The sequence below is a fragment of the Plodia interpunctella genome, chromosome 15 (assembly GCF_027563975.2).
Source record: "Plodia interpunctella isolate USDA-ARS_2022_Savannah chromosome 15, ilPloInte3.2, whole genome shotgun sequence".
Classification (NCBI taxonomy): domain Eukaryota; kingdom Metazoa; phylum Arthropoda; class Insecta; order Lepidoptera; family Pyralidae; genus Plodia; species Plodia interpunctella.
The window spans coordinates 5,812,392-5,828,257 of NC_071308.1; the positions used below are offsets into that span (position 1 = coordinate 5,812,392).

The 15,866-nt window shown below is 34.2% G+C and overlaps 2 protein-coding genes across 2 annotated transcripts in view; one reads left to right on the forward strand and one right to left on the reverse strand.

Annotated features, from left to right (window-relative positions):
* Positions 1-15,866, reverse strand: part of LOC128676057 (uncharacterized protein) — a 118,183-nt gene that overhangs the window by 49,211 nt on the left and 53,106 nt on the right. The window lies entirely within an intron of this gene.
* dsx-c73A (doublesex cognate 73A) overlaps positions 2,580-15,866 on the forward strand; it is a 58,705-nt gene continuing 45,418 nt past the window's right edge. The window contains exon 1 of the mRNA XM_053755992.2: positions 2,580-3,464. Within this exon, the coding sequence (XP_053611967.1) occupies positions 2,649-3,464 (816 nt within the window). The 5' untranslated portion in view covers positions 2,580-2,648. The remainder of the gene's footprint in view (positions 3,465-15,866) is intronic.

Below are 15,866 nucleotides of genomic sequence, written 5' to 3' on the forward strand. Positions count from 1 at the left end.
GCCAGGACGTGCCGCTAGTATAGCCTTCCATTATTCCATTTAGCTCAAGGGAGAGCTTCACATTATGTAAGAGGACGACGACTTGAGAACTGGATTTGCTCGTTTTAATATACATATTGCTTTCGCTTTAGGCCAAAGCTTGAGGACAGTGGCGCCCTCATTTTAAATACAACAACCAGTTTGATAACATTTCTGGTTAGAAAGAATTAAATTTACTTGCAATTTGAGAAAATTACATTAACAAACTACAAACTTTAATGTAAAATGTAATACAATTATTTATTACATAAACGTGTCATCGCGCAGTATTCTCGAAATGCATCACACAGAGTTAGCCACTGAAATATTAGGAATATCTGCGCGAACAAAGCCACAAATAAACGCTTATATCTCCATCTAGCTGAAGGCTAATGTATTTTATGTGGCCATAATAATACCGGTCGGCTCGGCCTTTGCCCTATGTCTCGTGTCGTGTCGTTGTTCAGCCGAAGACAGGACTTCGTTCTTAGTGCGAGTTTTCAATTCGCTCAAAAACTTGTTCATTGAAACTCTTCTCAGAGTGACGCAACCAATCGTAGAAATACTGATTGAGTTAGCGTCAAAGTAAGTTCGAGATTTGTGTTATGGGAAATTAACTTAAAGATACAACATATTACAACATACTGATACATATTCAAACCTAAGTAATTTCTCAAAAATTTAAAAAATGGTAACATTTCGATTTCATTATATTGAAAATAAACTCATCGTATGCCAACTTTTAAAACGGTAAGCAGCGTATTGAATATTAGTTCTATCTCATGGGGCTACGCTGGTTTTTATTTTCGTTTTTGCAACCAACCACACACAAGTGATTGGTTGACTGCGCATCACTGCGAAAAGTGTTGACGGTCGAATTCGAATTGAATACTCGCACTAAGCACTTCAAAGACTGAGCTGATCGTGTATCTCATGCCCCTCACAGAATCCAAGTAGCATCGATAGAAAAAGGCTTTGGCGAGACAGGTACGAGTATGCAAAGGAAGCACAGTGATGCAGCAATATTGATGCTTCCCTGTGAAGTTAGCGTGGATATTATGAATTTATGAACATACTAGACAGATGAGTTTACGTCCAATTTATGTCCAAAATACATGGTGTAATCTCGCGTGATCAAAGAAAAACTTCCGTCTTGATCTGTCTCACCGTTGATGATGATGTTGGAAATGAGTTCAATACTTAGGTTACTATAATTTATAAATTAACAATCTAAATAATGGTAATTTAAGGCATATTCAATAAATCCTAAAATTTGAAACAGAGCAGGTCCTAACATTGCAAACACCATGTGGTTAAAATAAGGAACAAGCTAGATGTTGTTGTATTAAAACAAAAATCAACTACGTAATTCAAATTTAAATGGGCTAATTTTAAGGAACAGGCTTGATGTTGTAGTATTAAAACAAAAACAACTAAGCAATTGGAATGAAAATGGGCTTAATTCTCAGCAATTACATTGTACTAAGAATTTAATCGATTTATCTAAGCTAGACCAGAAAAGGGCCAATGGTCACTATACATGGATCGACTTGGAATCGATGTACGTTGTAAAAAAATATTTATTGTCCGTACCGTGTCATGTTCCCATGAAGTGCGTAACTGGGAAGGAGCTCGTGGGATCTCATTTCCATAGTTATCAGTTGATTTTGTAGCTCATCATAATAATAATAAACAATGCTTGATTATAAGTCAATAGTTAATTATAAATAATTGCGGGGATTATTAATTTAAAATATAGCTGATTAGGCGAATAATTGTTGATGGTATTTTCTACGGGCGCGTAGACAACAAGATTCCAATTTTGAAGGAAAAGACTTTCCACGGAACTTTTATTCGATTTTTGAACATCTTGTGGTCGGGAGAATCAACTATAAACAATGAAATTCTGAGAGGAAAACCTGTAATTCAGATTACTGCCCGAATGAAGTTGGTTACCTGATCTGCTAAGAAAAATATGGATAAGATGTATTTACCTTAGCCGTTTCGAGACGTGTAAGTTGTGAAACGAATGGTAGTAAAGTAAATGAGGCGTGGTGTACTGTGTCAAGAGTAACACGGTTTTGGTTGCGGTCTGTCCGATTCTCTACGATTTCAGACGACAGACGTGCATCCGAAGACACGGAGCGTTTGATTGAATTAGCGGTATCTTCACAACCACAGGGCAAATATGAAATGGAAAAATTGCATGGAAATTTATATAAACGCACTTAGTTACTACAATCAGACGCGATACGTGCCGCAACGGGATCTTGATTAACTAGCAATTTACACCATCATACTTACAAGACATCATGCTAACAACCTGCTTAAATTGGTCGGAAATTACCCTCGAACAAATGTTAAATCATAAGCAATTCAACGACCGATATAAATAGTTGGGATTCTGAGTTGATAAAACAGCGAAGACAAATTGTACACATATATTGGAGTGGCACTTCGACTTCTCGCTCTTAATTTTTATTCCTTTAGTGGTTGATAATAGCTGCAGTTACAGCGGCCGCATCTGCATCGCGCTAGGGCGGATTGAAGTAGGTGAACGGTGGCGGGATGCTCTGCGCTCGCGCAGTCTCGCTCGCTACGTTGCCGCGGCCGCACGCGCAAGCCGCGCCATGACCCGTCCAGTGATCGTATTCCTCGCGCTCGCCGCCCTACACCTAGCTGCCGCCGAACCCCCTCGGCCGCGCCTCATTGACTTCAATCCTTTTGCATGGCTCCCTACAAACCGAAATCGATCTCCGTCGATCATGGATTATTTTTTCCCACCATCCCGCACTCCTAAACAATCTAGTTTAGAGCCCCCAGCCGATCGCGCACCGCCTCAAACGACCGTCCCTCAAACCACTCTCGATAACACTCCTGCTCCGACAACAGTCATTGAGGACCGCCCAACGACTCTGGCGAGAAAAGTATCTTCCAAAACGAAATCTACCATTCCCTCGACCGCGACAATACCGCCAAAAACTAAAAAGGTCACTCGAAAACCTATTACGATCGACACAACTTTGGAAACCAAAACTACACAAACCACTAAAATACAAACTCAAGCTTCAACAGTTAAAGTCACGACCGTGCCTTCAACTTATCGTCCTACGAAGCACTATACTATCAGGCCGGTGGTGCGGACAACGGAGACGCCAACCGTACAAGACACAGAGACTACGAGCGATAGCACAGAGACGGTTTCTGATTTCGATACATCGGGGACTACCATTGGGGATCTTAAAGATACAGTGTCGACTTCAAGCATCGTAGAGGACACCAAATCTACAGATTCTGGATCAGCGACAGCGAGCACCTCTACCATGGAATCAACGACCCCTACGGACAGCACTGCTGAACCAGCCGACAGCCGCGAAGGATACTTACCCTTGAGGGACAAACCGCAACAGACACATGTCAAGATCAACGAGCAAACGAAGAAAGAGGTCAGTGATTTAATACTATCTTAAGCGTCGTTTTTCTAAATCGGTTACAGTCTAATAGGTACAACTTTCCTGTCTTCTATTACTGTATTTTCTCGGTGTGGTCGTAAATTTCTTCACTTTATGTTTTCACATAAATATTGTGCATTCAATGACGCTATGTGTCTAGTAGCTTTTGCTATACTTGACCTGTCGATGCGAGCGCCGCGTGTAATTTTCTTTTAATGACACGTTAGAAAGGTTACCATGAATCTATTAGCAAAAGGCTTTTCCCACATATATTCGATATGCATTATTTATAGAGCCACTCGATTAAACAAGCTGTAAAAATGATGCGTTCTATAAAAAGGCAACCTGTTACGGCTCATTATAAGCTGCTGTCTGGTAGAGCCCTAATTGTTTATAATCAATAAGCAGTTCGCTTCCTATCAGTAGGTGCTAATTAAACAACAGGTAATAAAGGAAGCATAATCTGGAAAGATTACGGTACCAAATTTGTAGTATAGTGCCTTTGTAAAAATAGTATGAATTCTGTAACTATAATTCATTGTTAATAAACAGTGTTTATTCACTTATAGTTACATACTGATATTTGAATATTTTAAGCAGATAAATTTGGAAACATCATATAACTACTGATGAAACTTATAGTTGCAACTTTCGGTAAAGAGTTATGCGTGAACAAAAAATACGTGAACATTAATAAGTTACCTAGTGTAAATATTATACTAGGAAAATTTAAATGACTAATGTCATATAAATAAAAAAGTAATTTGCAGCTAAACTACCTGTGCCATGGTTAAACCGGTGATTGGCAAGATTAATCTTAACGTTTAAGATAAATTACACGGCATGCAGTAAACAAACAATTTATATCCAAAGGTAGAAATGGTAATTAAACATATTTTTAATTAATTCCTGCAAAGAAAAAGTGGTTACTTCCATAAAAGTGATGGAAACTATTTCGCATATATTACTTAATTAACTTTAGAAATCTTTTTTCTTATTTTCAATGACAAGACATGATCATGAATCAGCAAAAAGTGTAAAATAAGCATATGTAAAAAAAACACCCGAACTACAATATTGCCAACAAGTGTGTAAAACTTGCAATGTGACATAGACACTAGTTTTCTTCGTATTGTAGTGCATTCAACAAATGCAATTGTGCCTACACCACAGCATAATTATTTAATCATGAGAAATTGTGCCTAGCTTCCAACAGGCTTTGTCATTAACATTGCCTCTATAGCTTCCACTACCGCATTCTAGAAACTAACTTTTTCAACACTCGAAAGACCTATGTACAGGAAAATGGCTGCAAAAAAGATATTAAATCCGCGCAAAAGACACTTTCCTATCATTAACAACAATGTGGTTAGTTTGGCGGAACTTGGCGGATTTTGGACAGAAACAAATTTGCCGTGGTTTAGAGAAGAATCTATTCAGAAGGTGAACTTTCACTCTTATACAGTCAATCTATCATAGGTAATGAATGAACGGGCATTTTTAAAGTCGGACGGCCTTTTGTTAGAAGTGTTAGCGTTGTCACTAATTAGTTTTAAGCCTTCGGTGGTGAAGCTAAGAATGCTAAGATAAATATCTGCCCATGTTCTTATCTGTGCCATTTCAATGAAAGTAATTTTGATTTACATATTTGAGATTTTACTTGCGTCTGAAGTTTGTTCCTATGATTCTTGAGGATTTCATCCGATACCGGATCTGTGGACGTTGTCCATAAAGAGAAAGACTATCAATTATGTTATAATAAACGTTTAATAGCAACGATTTAATGTCTATTTATCTTCCGAACAACTTTAAATAGACAATAAATCAAGTAAAATAAAATATTATCCCCAGCATTATTTATGTTTGTCATTGTCATCAATTATATGATATTTTAATGACAATGATAAGTGCTAGATACTGCTTAAAGTTTAGCTTAAGGAATATTCATTAATTTTATTTTTCTATAATGCCTTATAAATTATCTATGGTGTCAATACGAATAATAAAATGCTTTAGATGCTACATTGAAAAAAGATCGGCTCGTATGTTTCAAAGTAAATTATTGAACATATTTTTAACACCGTTAGGAGTTTATACTGTTTAAAAATCAAATAGTGATGAGGCTTTGGTCAATCATTTAACTCTCTCTCATCTTGAGCATTTTCACGGTTTCTTCCGCAGCCGTTGAGCGTCGGAGGCCAAGGTCCACTTTTCTACTTTTTCGTCTCTACGTCGCACCGTCGGTCATCGGCGAAATAAATTGCAATCAATACATCTTTTCTATTTACTATGACATTCCAAAAATCGCACAATTTCGCAACCGAAAAATTTTATTTACATATATTGCGGTACTGTATAAAATATGTTTTCTTTATTCATGTAACTCTAGACAAAGGAACATTTGGAATCGTTACTGTTAATTGCTAATGTCTTATTGTTTATGCTGTTTCATGTGAAAAAGAAAAAAAACACCGAGAAAGGCAATAGTTTAAGTGGCAATAAATCCTGATAGGGATCACATCTATATATTAATTTTAGCAGAATATTGTGATTTTCGAATATGCGATAACAATGAAGAAGTAGAAAGCATGTAATTTTATTGATTACATATTGTTACTTTAAGAATTATGGAAACCACCAGTCAATTTATTCTTAAGGAAAATGATGAAAATTTGATATCTGGATCAAAAAGTAAGAACCCTATTATTATTAGTCTCACTCAATTGTTCACCAGCGTTGCATAAAAATAATATTTATCGATCTAATATAAATTACAGTGAAATTTTTACTTTATTTACCAACGACTAAAACAACAAAAGATAGAATGATCAAAATTTTAATCCGCATTCACAACATATTGATTTCTCAAAAAATAAAAATAAAAACTACAAATAGATTGAGTAACGCTACCAAACAATCGGACTAAATCGAATCCAAGATTGCATTCACAACAAAAGTATCTGTTACCGAATCGAAAACAGATAGACTGGTCGAGTCAATAGCAAAAGTGGATTGTAATTTGAATCGTAACGAAATAGATGTTACTTTCGCAAGGTAAACATTTCAGAGTTCGATACTAATCGTGGTTAATTAATCAGTACGCATTACGGGTAGAAAGTCGATAGCCGATCTACTGATGGCCCGAAGAGAAAGGAGCATGGCGAACTGCAGGACTGAACTGGGTTCGTGCAGCCGTAAAATAATATTGCAATGGATGAAAGTGCATGAGTATTGTTGATGTAATGCTAATGGATGGAAGATATTAAAGTGAACTTTGCTATGTGAGTATTTATTGGTAATAAAATTACACAATCGCTAGTTCAGAATGTCTTTAATGAAAAGTCTGTGCTCGTTTGGAACCTTTATTTTATGGCTGAATACCTTAACTTATATGTTGCTTGTATAATGTACCACGAAAACATGAACATTTGAATTGTCAATATAAAGTTCAAATGTAATTCAAAAGATTATAGCTCGTTGTCACAGCTTGGTTAGACATTGGCATGATATCATTAATTATGTTTTCTTTCTTCAATACGATTAACAGTATTATGTAATTTACTTCGAATTCTTAACTAAAAAAACACAGACGAAAGTGATGCACGCTTTTAGATCAATTCAGTACATAGTGTCGAAAAATTTAATGTAAATCTTATCTAACCGAAATCTAATATTTTCACAGACAACAAAGATTTTTTTACAAAGACAGATTTTTTTTTGCAAAAACATGAGATTATACTTTATACAAAGAAAATTTAATGCTGTATGCAGAATTGACATTAAAATTTAATAATTTAAAACCTATCATTTTCTTGCCCATGTTCAAAACATCTAGACATCTTTGTGTTCGTATCTTTTGTAAAAGCAATCTTAGAAGAGATTGATACGAGTACACATAAAAAAATTAAGTGTAAAAATTAAGAATTACAATTCTGCATAAGTCAGTACATAAATAAAGTTCAATACTAACATTTTGCATCAAACATTTATTTTAAGCACCAGTACTACTGGCCTGTTTGAGTCCCAGATCACGTTTACTACTAATTAGTAACGACTAACTGTTAAGTGCAAAACATTAGTGCGACTTTAAAGGCATTTAGACTACTTTCGTTTATGACAATTCGCTGTGAGTTCCCGCGCCGTGTTTGTCGTCGTAATAAAAATATGAAGAGCTAGCAGTTTTAACACATAACACTTGTAAAAAGTAAAATTGATTACGAAGTTTGTGAGATTTGCCCCAATCAGGGCAGTTATAACCATATTTGCGCAGGCGCCGGATGGGAAAATTGGATGGAAGAGTCGATATAAAATATTAATGTGAAAAAATTCTTACAGCTTAGGCAGCCTCATAAAACTAGATTTTTACCTAAGCTTCTGGGCCACCTAGGTCACTATGCACAGGTGCATCGCACTTGCATTCCGTTTATAGCATGATCGTGTCGTTTATAGCGATCCAATTATTCCGCACTGAGTTATAGTTTTCTAAGTTTGTCTCGTTAAATAGCTAGTAATCAAATCAATATTCGTACGTAGTGAACCAGTTTATAAATTTTAGTGCACTTAAAAATATCTTAATTGTATCTTGGACTTTGTTGTCCGGAATCAAATCTGTTAAAAGTACATAGTTAATGTGTTTGTTACGAAAAGAAGACTCATATAGCATACTGAGGATCCTTGTAGTCTTGTTTTTTTTCAGATTTGCTTGAGTATATGTATTATCATGATGAGTAATTTAATCTATGCTTTTTGACGTTACATATAAATACCAAATACAATTTACATCTGTCGTATATTTCAGTCATATTGTTATTGAACTCCATATAGGGCGCTCCTTATTAGGTCTCTGTGGGAAGATACCAGATACTTATCTTTAGCACATCCGTTTTCTCAACGGACGTGATATGTTGGAAAATACGTTGTTGAACAAGGAAAAATATATTACTCGGGATAGTAGTAAGTCTTTTTGCGACGTGTGGTCCCGTCCTAGAATAGGACCACTATATATCCTTCCGTGGATGTCGTACGAGGCAACCAAGTGATAAGGGATCAGGTTTATCTTCTAGATCTACTGGTATGCATGACTAGTTATGCTATCCTAGATCTGTGTAACAAAAATCTTAACTGAAATGCAACAGCGCGGTCGTGAAATCTTATCAAATCTTCAAAAATTAAAGGTTTATTTTTAAACGGACTCTGGACCGGGACATCACAGCCGAAAATGTTTAGCTCGTCATTATTCTTGCAACTCCTAACTCATACTAAAAAAAATCTTTATGAATTTCTCGCGTGAATTCAATCTGAATAAGCTATTGAAATTTATTATATTTAAACAGTTCAATTATGCTTGTTATAGAAGTATTCTAAAATTGAAATTCAATAAGGGCGTCTTCCAATTAAGGCAGCTTCTACGTTCCATTGCAGTCTACAGTTATAACGGGAAGGTCCAAAGCAATTGATAAATGCATGCATGAGAAAAAACCTCTAGTCACGAGCTCCTGCCGAGGATGGCTGAGGCTGAGGCTCAATGACAACTGTTACGGTGAAAGGTGCAATATCGTCGAAAAAAAAATTATACTCGCATGAACATAAATATTTTTTGTATTTTCTATTATTGATTGGGACATATTGATTTTTTGCATTACAATTAAATAGCAAAGTAGTATATGGCCGGTATAACGATAGAGCGTTTTCGAAAAAAAATGCACTAAATTGATAATTATCCAAATCAAAAATTACTAGTTACAAAATGTTCTCAAAAATTACTAATTACACTAGTTACAAAATAAAGAGCACGACACCAAATCATTGAACCCATAGCTTGGTAAGTCTCTGAAAATTCAGGCCTGAACAAAGGAGAAAAGAAAGCAAAATACTGAACTTTTGGAATGTGAACCCGCGACCTCCGAGTCAATAAGGAACGTTTTAGTCCCTAGTCTGAGAAAGCAGAATAATTCAAGTGACAATAACGAATATTACACATAAATAAGCATTCATAAAAATATACAAACAATATATGCACGTTTAAGTACCTCTAACAAAATATATGCTTAAGCATTATAAAACGAATTATGGCCTGACCCCTGACCAAGACCTCATTAATGATAATAACGACTGTAACAAATAAAGTTACACAGATCGTAAATATTCGGAAGTTCAGAAACCGGTTGATCATAACCAAAATAATGAAGTCGGAACTAATGAATGCACACGCTGAATTAATAATGAGGTAACAGTCGTAGAAAAAGACTGGTTTCTATACGTAACCTGTAGCATGCGACGACCCACATTGATTTTTTCGTTCAAGGCCATCAGTTATTACATAAAGACTTCGTGTATTATACTCGTTAGTATTTCAGCATTATGCATTTTATATTTCATTTACAAACGATTCTGAATCACGACGCTTTGTATCCTCGATCTCACTTTCTGTGGTGCTGCCGGAATTACCATGACCAATGTTTTTTTCAATATCCAAGCAATTTTTTGGTACTCAAAACGGGGCAGTTTTAGTTTCAGTTATAGGGAATATCCCCCGTGGTCTATTGAGTTGACCAAATTGACTTTCTCGAGATGATAGAAAAAGTGAGGCAATTTTCATTTATGCAAGGTAAATTGGAATGTTCGTTAGTGTATGATGTTCAAACTAGGATAGACTAGATTGATTTATCGACTAGGGCATGAATTGTAAACTACTTCATTAAGGATGTGGATGTCGTTAAATGCTTAAAAGTGATCGATAATTATGAGGACCGTCTTCACGTTTTTAATTATGAGTGCAGAAAATGTGCGCTAACGAAAACTGTCACATTTTAAAGACATATTCAACAAGTCCTAGTAAAGGAACCGCCGCCATCGACATAAAATGACAAGACAGGACAAGGATACGTAGTAATTAGACGTCAATTCCAGCTTTTGCATCCACGACTTTGTTTCAATGAAGCGTTTTCAATTAATTGGATGTAGACGTTAGACATACAGTTGAAAATGAACTTGACAATTTATGTGAATCTATCGGATAACAAGCCGTAACTACAGAAGGTACGGTATTCCTGTTACTGACACTACCGCTAGTTATTGGCATTCAGGGCTTCGTAAACTTGATAACTAATGCTTATATTAGCATTGGACGTCGCATTGCACGTCTTTATTAAGATATTTAAATAAGTTTGTCTGTCACAAAATTGATAAAAAATATTTAAAGAAAACATTCTTTAAATATTTTTTATCAATTTTGTTATTATATTTAAAGAATGTTTTCTTTAAATATTTTTTATCAATTTTGTGACAGACAAACAAAAAAAATAAAGTATGGTGTTCCTCAGGAACCCCCAGAGGAAACCATTCAATTAAAAGCACATACTTTATTTTTTTTCTTCATATAAGCCACTAACGTTTTTCATATCTACGCAAAATAATGTCATAAACCTTGAAATAAATTAAAATAAATTACCTTGAGATAAACATTTTTGAAAAGTATTGTTTCTTATAAAATATAAGTAAATAATCTCTTCCGAAACCCATGCGAGAATTCGCACTTACAAGTTCCCAAGCTCTTATTATCAAAAACGACCATCATAAGATTTCATTAATCTCGCTATTTTTCACTATCTGATGTTAGACGATCTGCTATCAAAAGTAACAGTATCAGTAAACTTTTTTATAAGTATCTATATCTAGATCAAAATAAGATAAATTTTCGAAATGTTCATCACGCTGTTACATATCGATTTCCGCAGTTGCGTGAACTTGCGTCGGATGACATAAAAGATTCGTCTGAGCCAATCAATGATGGCGTCACGATTTGTACCGTAAAATGTATTATCCGCTACACTTGACACGCGAGTGGCACACGCTAGTCTAAATGAGATAAGTTACCGTTCTAGAGAAAACCGACGCGACCAAAAGACAGTTACTTATAAAATAGTGCAACATTTCATTAACGGCGTCCTTATTCTGGCATTAGACTACACGAACAAATGAGGAGCGATAAAGTTTATACCGTTTCACACTTCGACCGTCGAATGGTACCGGTTTCCTTATTCCTAAATGACAGTTGTGGCGAACCATCCGGGGAATTGGTCCGTGGCTTTTCTAGTAATGAAGCTCTAATGATTTCTACTTTTGAATTCATATTTTTTAGTCTCAGTTGGAATATGGCTTTCGAGGTTGTGGTGAGGCAGGTTTGAATTTTGTTCTTGATGTTGTAGTATCGTAATCATGGTATTCCATTGCGCATGTATACTTTTCTTGTTGTCTGGGAGATCTGGTAGCGTTAAAAAGTTCCTCCGTTGAGAGTCAATACTAAATGCACCATCAGATCATGCTAATCATAATAAGCATGAGTTTAACATAATAATGCATTGTCATGGACACTGTGTAACGTTAAAATTTCAACTCTGTTGGACAAGCGGAAGTAAGTGAAATTTGACTTGCAAAATTTGACTACAGACGGGACAGGTTAAAAGTAAATAAAAGCTTGCAATAAAATAAAGGAAACACAAGTCACAAGTTAAATCTCAGATCTCAGAAAGGATTAAGTGTTATTTATAGATACATTTATATACGGAGAGTCATATAAGTGTAACAACAACGTTTCACTCGGAAAAGCTCTTCCGAATATCGCCAATGGAATGCCAATAAGAGAGAATCAATGACACGGTATAAATCAAAAACGGTTATCTCACGGTAGGCCATTGATGTAATTGTATAATGGGTGTTTCTAGTAATTAATGTACCAAAACAACAATGAATACGGCTTCGTCATATAATAGTAAAAAAAAACATAACAAATAGTAGGAAAGCGAAACTAAACACTTGATAACTGTAGAAAGTGTAGACAATTGATTTTCCTCACATATCAAACAAATATTTGACAGTGATAGAAATTGTAGTACTAATAACGCGGCTATAAATATCTGAAATGCCATTGAACCCTTTGAACTTTGTCACAATTCATGTGAAAGTTAACGTTAACCTAATCTCCACAGTTGTCTAGTTAACTTTAATTCGCATTAAATGCAAAAGATTATGATTATTATAAATTAAAATGTTTAAATTCATATGAGAAATCTAGTTGAACTATAAAATTATTATCAACAAGAAAATTATTAGACTACACATTCCAGCTACTTGGAGAGTAATTTATGCTTAGTTCCGCGTAACTGGAAGTTAAGCAGGAATCTTATTATTGAAGACTCGATCGACCTGAATCACTCTAAGTGTTCCCACGGGTTAGAGAATGAACCCGGAAACCCTTGAGCTCACGAACTGCTCACCCGTCCTGCCATCGATTCTGAAATACAACTTGCATCACGCCTCGATTCTATTTCGCTAAATACTGAATCGATTCACTTTGTTTTTATTCTGCCGGTTTTATTTGAAGTTAAAATATTGGAAATTTGTGTGTTACTTAATCTTATAATGATCAATATAATTTAGAAATTGCAGTTCGTATGACTTGTAAAATAAATTATTCTCACGAAAATATATATCTTACAATATTAGAATAGACTGAAATAATTTATTAAGTAATTTAACTATGGATACGTACAATACTAATATTAAAATGTATTTACGATATATTACGATATGATCTATATGTATTAAAATGTTTGCATATTTCTTATTTTTTGGATTTAGACAAACGCGATGTGCTTATAATATTTTGATTGATAACGATCTGTATAATTTATTATCGTAGTTCACTAACACCCACCAAAATTGATTGGTCAAACAAGACATACATTGTCATAATGATTGTATTATTTTTAACTGATCGATTTGAAAATCCATGCAAGAGGCATGTGTTCAGCAGTGTACTCATACATGTTATGAAGAAGGTTACTCTTGAAATAGGGATATTTATCATTACATCATTTACTGTTGATGTTGTTCTGATTTACTGTTGATGTTGAGTGAATGAGGTTTAACCTTTATGTGTATCTATCATCAGAGCGCTTTTTTTTTCTTTTCTCAGCTATAGCCCAGGGTTTGCTGCTATTTCAGGAGTTTACCTTTTATCTCTAGTAAGCCTTTAAATAATGATGAATTAATGTATTTTTTTTTCTTTCAGCAAGAAAAATCTGGAAACATTCGAATTCTATGATTTAAACTTAAAAATACATATCAAATGCCTATTCTAACACATAAGTAACCTTCATTAAACGTAATCTAGTTAAATCTATTCTTTTTAATAAAAGCACCAAAAAAATTGGGATTGATTAGAGAAAGTGAAATGTATGTTAATTGTTCGGTAAATGTTAGTAGAAAACTGTCAGTCCATTGCAAATAATATATGCATTCGGAGCAGTGGGCAAACAGTCACAGTTAGCAATTGATTTCGACTTGAGTTACTGAACTATATTTCTACCAGATGTTTAGTTTGAGTTTTTATTTTCAGCCGCAACTAATTTTATGTGTTCGGTAAAATTGATAAAAGTTTTTGCAACATATGTTAAAATAATTCTTATTGTGCAACAGTTAATATGCTTCAGAATGTAGTAATATTTTTTGTCATGGGACCACAGAACTAAAAACTAAGTCATTTGTGGTGATGTGGTGATAAATCTAGAACTTTTATTCACGTGAGGGGAGAAGGTTATGTTTTTTTTTCAACACGTAAAAAGACGGGAAAGTATTGTATATTTGCCTATATTTAAGTAAAGCAGCGATGCAATAGTATATCTGTCTGCATGATTTGATTCCAAGCTTCAATTCCAGATTTCAATGTTAATTTCGAACTAATGAACATCAAGAAAAAACCTTCTTCCTCAACAAGTTAGAAAAAGACATTGATAGCTTAGACGAAACGACCGTAGCAGAACAATCACAGACAGACACGTGTCTGCATTATGCACGTGCATAATTCAATTTGCTCTTATTATAATTGAAATGTATTAAAATCATACTATTATAAATAAACTTACATACCTACAAGTAAAAATGTTTGCTATTTAAATTTGCAATATTATACGTAGCAGAGATTTGCAATATCGTACGATAAATTATAAGTCGTTCGCATAACGTTTGACAGATTTATTGATAAACCAAATTAAAGTGAAAGTCAAATCAAATTCTTTATTTAGACATGGCGATTTTCAATTGTCGCCTTTGACCTCTATCGTCAATCTAATTTCTCTATTCACGGGAGCACATTATCATTACTCTCCATGATAATGAAATATGATGTGACAAGATCAGAAAGTGTTTTGGATTCCTATTGCCTTACGTAATGTAGATGATAAATGATTTTGTCAGCGAAAACATTAACTGTAACAGATTATGTGACAATACTGGCATTCCAAACAGTTACGTATAGAAAATGTTTTTGATTGATTGCGTACCTTTTTCATTTTTAGTTTTCTATCTAACACACTCTATATTTTTTTCCTTTTCTGAGATCTGAGAGTAGAAATTGTAAAAAAAGGTAAAATACTAAATGCAATAATACAATATGACAGATACTCCTCCTATGCAACGAAATAAACAGTTATATAAACATAACATACTTTACCATACAATTAACATCAAAACGCTACTTTTATAGGACTTGACCATTACGGAACTTTTTTACATTAACTGTTAGTCTTATATATTATAAGCACTGGTTTTGTAATTTCGTATTTATAACGCGTAAAAAAACTGTTATTGCAAAATTTGTGTCTTTAATAAAGGCCGAAGAATTTAACATATCATTTATCTATCCGGAACAGGACATAAACTATATCTTAAAAATATATAAATAGTAATAATTACAATAAATGCCGTGCATTCTGAAGTCTCTGGCAGAAAGAAATATAAATTAAATGAGAAACAAGTTGTCAATACACATGATGATAAAAAACGAAAGACGAAACATAAAGCTAAGATACTAACTAGACTTACATTGACAGCCGTAAAATATCACCATCAACTTACCTGTAACAAAAAAGTTGAAAATTAATAATGTAATGATGTGATAACATTAGCGAACAGCCATTTGTATGCATAACATTGATGTCTATTATATTAGAGGCCTCGGGCGAAAGTTACCAGCCTGACCTCTCAATTCATTAAAGCCGAAAGTGAAATTAATTCACAGCCGATATTATTTTGACAGCTCTATAAAATGTGGAGATGGCAGAATATAATTTTTATTTTAGAAAAATGCCCCTCTCAATGCCGCTCTTAATAAATTTATTATTTTTTGATTTCGATAAAAAATGTACATAAATTAATTTAAACAAAACTTTTGATTTATGTAGAACATTCGGTCTATATTTAAGTAAGTGTTTTATGTCATCAATATAAACTTTATTCAAAGCTTACTTATGCCTACGATTTAAATACTTTCGGCATTGTATTGGTTTGTCACTTTAGATCCTTGATGAATTTATTTAAAGGTAAGTTAATATAATA